General features: G+C 35.8%; 1 protein-coding gene across 2 annotated transcripts; it reads left to right on the plus strand.

The window, feature by feature from the left end:
- The first annotated feature begins 2789 nt into the window (after positions 1 to 2789).
- LOC132151960 (neuronal pentraxin-1-like) lies at positions 2790 to 6447 on the plus strand. 2 transcript variants are annotated; one of them, XM_059560534.1, is made up of 5 exons: positions 2790 to 3301; positions 3645 to 3849; positions 4506 to 4750; positions 4960 to 5139; positions 5324 to 6447. In XM_059560534.1, the coding sequence occupies exons 1-5, from the start codon at positions 2885 to 2887 to the stop codon at positions 5543 to 5545; spliced, it is 1269 nt and encodes a 422-aa protein (XP_059416517.1). In that variant the 5' UTR covers positions 2790 to 2884; the 3' UTR covers positions 5546 to 6447. The 2 variants fall into 2 exon arrangements, with proteins under 2 accessions (XP_059416517.1, XP_059416516.1); XM_059560533.1 differs by having other exon boundaries at positions 2791 to 3301; positions 3642 to 3849.
- The last annotated feature ends 265 nt before the right edge of the window (positions 6448 to 6712 follow it).

Below are 6712 nucleotides of genomic sequence, written 5' to 3' on the forward strand. Positions count from 1 at the left end.
TCAAAACTATAAGAACAGCACACACAAAGAAACACTGTGATTGAAAAAATATAAATATTTTGTATAATATGAGCAACATCACACGACCAGGAGTGATGTTTTTCCGACTTTCAGCTCGATTGCAAATGTGATATTGATTTTATACATCTTCAGTTGAATAAACAAGTAATATTAACTGACTTACATTTTAGACACATTATGGGTCGTTTTTGTTCCATTTCAAACAAAAAATAGTTCTAAGCAAAGCCAAAGCAGAGCAGTCGGACATCTGGGAGCAAGAGTCTTTCTTTACTAAATGATTCATTTTTAAATGAGTCAATGATTCAGTGAGCCATTCATAAAAACGTTGACTTGCTTCATTTATTGAATGAATCAGCCGTTTGACCGAATCGGTTGAATCAACGATTCACTCATTAAGACAGTGACTTGTCACCACCTACTGGTGGTTTAATATCATATTTAAAAGTATCAGTGTAAAAAAAGTAAAACATTATTCTTATAACATAATTTATTCATTTGGACAGATGGAGTTTGTTGATACTGATTTCATTTTAAAAATAATAACAACCATAATGTCTTATTATTCTAATTGAATGTAAGGATAACATGTAAGAATTCAACGTAAATGTAGACATCTCCATTTAACTTTTAAAAGTTAGAAAGTTTAATCTTTTTAAGTTAAAAAGCGTAACAGCAATCAATTTAAGGAAAATATCAAAAATATACTGATTAAAGTAATATCTGATTAGACTGCTTCATATATATATATATATATATATATATATATATACGGATAAAAAGCTAAATGTTTTAATTTCATTTCGGATTCATTCTTGGTTTAAAAAAAAATCTTTAGGTTCCATATGCAGAGCGAAATGGGAACGGTCCAGCATTTAGCAATAATTATTATTAACTGTTTTTATTATTGATTTTTTTCAAACTACTTTGCATTTTTGAATTATGCCTTATGTGTGACAAATTACATTTGTGCAAAAAACAAAAACAAAAACAAAAAAAAACTTTTTTTCCCCGGACAAGGAACTTTTTTACTCTGACAAGTTCATGATTTATTTACTTGTCCGAAGGACATGTAAAAGCTTTTTTTTTTCAGTGTTACTAGCAAACTCTAACAGCAAGGTAAATTAGTGTTAGTATTTTGTAAGTCTTAACTCTCCATATATTGCAGTTGAAAAAGAAGCTACTGTGGCTCTTCTTGCTGGATTATATATATATATATATATATATATATATATATATATATATATATATATATATATATTGCAAAAAAGTACAAGATCAGGCTAACTGAATATATGTGATATCAAATAAGGTTTAGCACAAATGTTATCTAAATGTAATCAGATTACGTTACCAAAAATGTGTAATCTAAGAGATTATATTACTGATTAGAATTTTTTTCATGTAATCTGTAATCAGTAACATATTACAATTCATACGTAGCTAATCTACCCAGCTCTGTTAATTTGTAAGTGTCATATTTGGCAGTTGTACATAAAAAACACAAGGTGGCTGAATTTGCATGATATTTAGATAGCTGAAGCTTATAGAAGTTCATTATTTCCACTCAATTTAATTAGCCTAGCTTTTTTTTTAGCCCTCCTTAGCACCTCCTACAAAAAAAAATATAATAATAATATTTTTTTTAATCTAAATATTTCATGTTGGGTGTTATTTAAAATAGGCGCTAAGGGAAGAATGAGGGTGATTTAAAACTCCATGGTGCTTTATGTCCAATGGGATTTGACGCATCAAGATTAAACACTTAAGTAAACTAAAAGCCTGAAAGTGCACTAGGTATAAGCACACACTGAATAGAAAACAGATTCTTGTCATGACTATAGAAGTGAGTGCTCTTCCTCGCTCGTGGAAAAATGTGTGTCTATGCATGCTGAATGGGCTATGAGATCAGATCCGCGGGTAGTAGGCCTAAACCAAATCCTTACTCCGCAGGGCCACCACTCAGGCACTGGACCAACCCAATGGAATCTAAGTGGATCCAGTCTTAAGGTGGAACAAGACACGCCGATGTTGTACCGCAATGTCTCATAACGTCAATAAAATATTTAAGATGTTCAGTATTAAGCTTGCAAATACCGTTTTTGTATTGTTACAATATTTGCGTGTACATCTAAATGCCTGGAATTCAATGGAATTATTAAGAAGTAAAAATACAACACAAGTAGCTGTAAACTTTCTCCAGCCCAGTGCTTCCCAAACCTGTCCTGGAGGACCCCTGCTCTGCACATTTTGTATGTCTCCCTAATCAGACATTGCAAATTTAGTTATTGCAGTCCCTACTAACGAGCTGATGAGTGGAATCAGGTTTGATAAGGGAGACATACAAATTGTGCAGGGCCGGGGGTCATCCAGGACAGGTTTGAGAAGCACTGCTCTAGCCTATGGCGCGGCATGGATGAATAATACATTAATTAGTCACTGCGCTTTTTAATCCGAGACGGTAAGAACTCATTATTATTTTTTTATGATATTGCTAAAATAAAATACAATAAACAGTAACACAAACAGTGTCGGATCTCTCTAAAAAAACCTCCTTCACTCAACTAAAACTAAACCTATCTCCTAAACCTAAACTCGGATTAGTTTGATGTGGTTCACATTGTAGGCTACTTACCATTGTAGAGACTATACGTCTGAATTACTATCTCCTAGTTCCACCTTAAAAAATACACTTGACATGACGAGAGAGCACGAGCGAGCTTCTATGGCTGCAGTGGATCTGCGCTGTGCTTCTGCTGCCCCTATATAAACCCCGTACGCTCTGCAAAGAGTCCGCGAACAGCTCCTTGGTGGTCAAGCAGCACGTTACTTACACGGCAAACATTGACAAAGAAGGCAACCCACAATGGAGAGAATCTCATGGACACTTTTTCTGCTTTCTCTCACATATCTAGAGGGATCTTTGCAAGATTTCGGGCAGACCCAGTTCATCTGCACGTCCGTGCCCAAGGATATCGACCTGTGCGCAGCCACTATGCAGAACAGCGGACCAGCGGATGATCTGAAGACCACAGTAATGCAGTTGAGGGAGACAGTCCTACAGCAGAAGGAAACTATCATTAACCAAAAGGAGACGATCAGGGAACTATCTTCGAAGTTGAGCCGCTGTGAAAGTCAGGCTGTTCTGGAGCCCGTGACCGGAGGTCGGAGGAAAGAACCGGGCAAAAACACAATGGGAGACGTATCCCGCGCCCCAACAGATACACTAGCCCAGCTTGGGCAGACTTTAGCCACGCTTAAACAGAGATTGGAAAACCTGGAGGTATTTATGACCTAAAGATTTAGATTTTTTTTTCATCTTAAAACGTGACTACATCTAGTTTATTACTATAGTTCATATGGTAGAGTCATTTAGACGCATATTCACGCAATGCGTGACAGAATTACTTAAAATTACTATATATATATATACTGTGAGTAATCTTAACGGGGTCGAACGACTTGTTTGGAGGTCTTTGACAGATTTAGTCAATGTGTCACAGGTTCACGAAAGGATGTGCTAATCCTGAAATTGGCTTATAGTCTCTTAGAAGTTCCCCATGCGAGCGTTTTAAAGTATTCATTTGAATACTGCCCTGTTTCCCTGTCCTGTTTTCCCGTAGCAGTACAGCAGGAACAACGGATCTGTCCAGGCGAACAGCCTTAAAGATCTGCTTCAAAATAAGATCGATGATATGGAAAAGCAGGTGCTGTCTCGGGTCAATACTTTGGAGGAGAGCAAACCTGGGCAGAAAAATGACACAAATCAGCGCAATCGAGTGGAGTCAACCCTCACCTCCTTACATCAGAGAATTAACGACCTGGAGAAAGGTCAGAAATCTCATTACATGATAAATTTGACTTGTATGTAATATAAATAACAAATATGAACTACTAGCAACAGTAATTAAGTGTTTGAGAAGCATGACTGTAAGTTCCAGTAAAACACCAATGTTTAGACTGTGTAATGGCACAGAGAATGGTGTGGGAGGGGGAGCTGCATTAGGCTACTTCACATATTGATCCCATAAACCACAAATTTGATGTAGCCTAATAATGATAGGATAATCAGAGCTCATGTCATTTTCAAAGCAAGTAGCTTAGGTCTTGTCTGCATAGCGGTGTAAATTTTGCTGCTCAAAGCGCAGCCTGCTTATACCAATTTCACAAATTGCAATAAATACAAATAATGTTCATTGCATATATGCCCATACTAAATAAGTTTAAAAATGGCATTTTTAAAAAAGAACACAAAAGAATGGCACATTTCTACCTGCACTGCATATTAAAATGTGTTTGGCTGGTTTAACTTTTTAAGTTGTCGATGTGACCCCTGAATAAAATACTCCAAGAATAATAATTACAGTCCCTTAATCATCAGAGAAGTAGATTTATTAAGTCTTTGTTGAATATATGTAGAGAGATATTTCATTTAGAGGGAGAGAGGGCGTTATAAACTCTAACAGTCAATACTTTTTATTCTGCAGGTTCAAAAAGCACCAGGCCACTGGACAAGTATCAGATAACATTCCCCTTAAGAACAAATTACATGTATGCCAAAGTGAAGAAAAGTCTACCAGAAATGTATGCCTTCTCTTTCTGCTTATGGATAAAGTCCAATGCATCACCCGGAGTGGGAACACCCTTCTCCTATGCTGTTCCTGGACAAGCTAATGAGCTTGTTCTCATAGAATGGGGGAACAATCCAATGGAGATTCTCATAAATGACAAGGTTAAGTTTCGAAAATAATAATGCAATTATGTAATGTATAACATGATTGTAAGTGGCAGCAGTAGGGCCCATAGATGCATCTCAGTGTGTAACTTTGAGCTGACTTAGTAAATGCTGAGGTCTGTTAATTAAAAAAAAAAAAAAAAAGTAGTCTTTTTGCACTTGTAAGCAGGAGAGCAATAAAAATAATCCACAGTGTAACTTTATAGGTTGCAAAATTACCTTTCGTCATCAATGATGGTAAATGGCATCACATCTGCATCACATGGACGACTCGGGATGGAGTATGGGAGGCATTTCAGGATGGTGTTTTGCGTGGAACTGGAGAGAATCTGGCACCCTACCATCCAATAAAACCCAACGGTGTACTAGTTTTAGGTCAGGAGCAGGTAAGACTCAGAAGTATGCCTATTAGCTTTATGTAAAAATATCAGTTATTAACCTAAGTCACTGGCAAAAGTAAATGTATTGGTCATGGTTAATTAGACTTAACTGGTTTGCTTGCTGTTTAATAACCTGATATTTTCCAATAGGATTTTTATTTTTTATTCTTTTTTGTTTTTGTTCTTGCAGGACACACTTGGTGGAGGTTTTGATGCAACCCAAGCCTTTGTTGGTGAACTGGCAAATTTCAATATATGGGATAGAAAATTAACAGCTGGAGAAATCTACAACCTGGCAACCTGCAACACTCGAGCACAAGCTGGCAATGTCTTATCATGGTCTGAAAGTATTATCGATGCGTTCGGTGGAGCCACTAAATGGACTTTTGAGCCCTGCCGTCAGCTCAACTGAAATGCAAAGTGGGAGACATAGCCAATCCTAGATCCATGTTTCTAGTTTTTGTCTTTCTTTTACTCATTTTGACATTTGTGGAAAAAGAAGAGTTCTTGATAAAACAATTTAAAGGTACTTTAAAAGTAAACCTGGGGTTTCTATGAATACCTGAATATTTCTGTGCAAAACGAAGAATATTTATTTTTATTTGATAAAATAGTTGTAACACTGATAATAAGACAGTGTTATGCCAGGTTACTTTTAGTATTGTATTATTATTATTATTTATTTTTTTGCTGCTTTGTTTATCTTTGGAAGTAGACAGAGTTGCTTATTTTGTCTTTCATATATTGGGGGGGGGGGCAGCAGCTGAAGAACTTTCTCTTTGCAGATTTTGGACAGTAAAGCAACAGTGCATCAGAAGAGACCTCTTGATTTTTGCCTACAAGACTTCACAAAGCCAATCACAAGTTGTAAAATGATTTTTACAAAATTATGTTTACTATTATCTGACCTAAACGGTACCCCACTCTCACCGGATCTTGCACTGTGATGGATTTGAAAATAGGATGGGAATAAGTATTTATTATTTGGAAAATAATGATTTAAGATGGCACTTCCTTCATTTGTTTCCAGTGATCTTACCGAAGTTTCTGTAAGAATGTCATTTAGTTGCCAACATGCTTACCTCCTGAGTGCCATGAGCTGATGTATCAGTTCAGCACATACTTTTAGTTTGCTTACTCCCTGTGTATTGCTTTATCTTTTTGGTTTTGTTTATGAATTTGCGTTTTTGAAATGTGTTAACAGCAATTGTTAAAGCTCTGCTGTATTTCTGCAATAACTGGTGTAGTTGTACTCAGTTCTAGGAATGTTATTCATACAATAACAGCATGAATTAACAAATGCTGCAACACCAACATTAGCTTATCCTATTGTTTTGGGTCTTTTCTTTTTTTCTTTTTCTTTTTTGATAGATGATAAAGATCTAATTTTTTTTTAAATAAAATTGTGATAATATGTGACCCTGGACCACAAAACCAGTCTTAAGTCGCTGGAGTACATTTTAAGCAATAGCCAGAAAATTGTATGGGTCAACATTTTTGATTTTTCTTTTATGTTCATGTTCCATGAAGTTATTTTGTAAATTTCCTACTGTAAATATATCAAAACTTAATTTTTGAT

Source organism: Carassius carassius, chromosome 10 (genome assembly GCF_963082965.1).
Source record: "Carassius carassius chromosome 10, fCarCar2.1, whole genome shotgun sequence".
Lineage (NCBI taxonomy): Eukaryota > Metazoa > Chordata > Actinopteri > Cypriniformes > Cyprinidae > Carassius > Carassius carassius.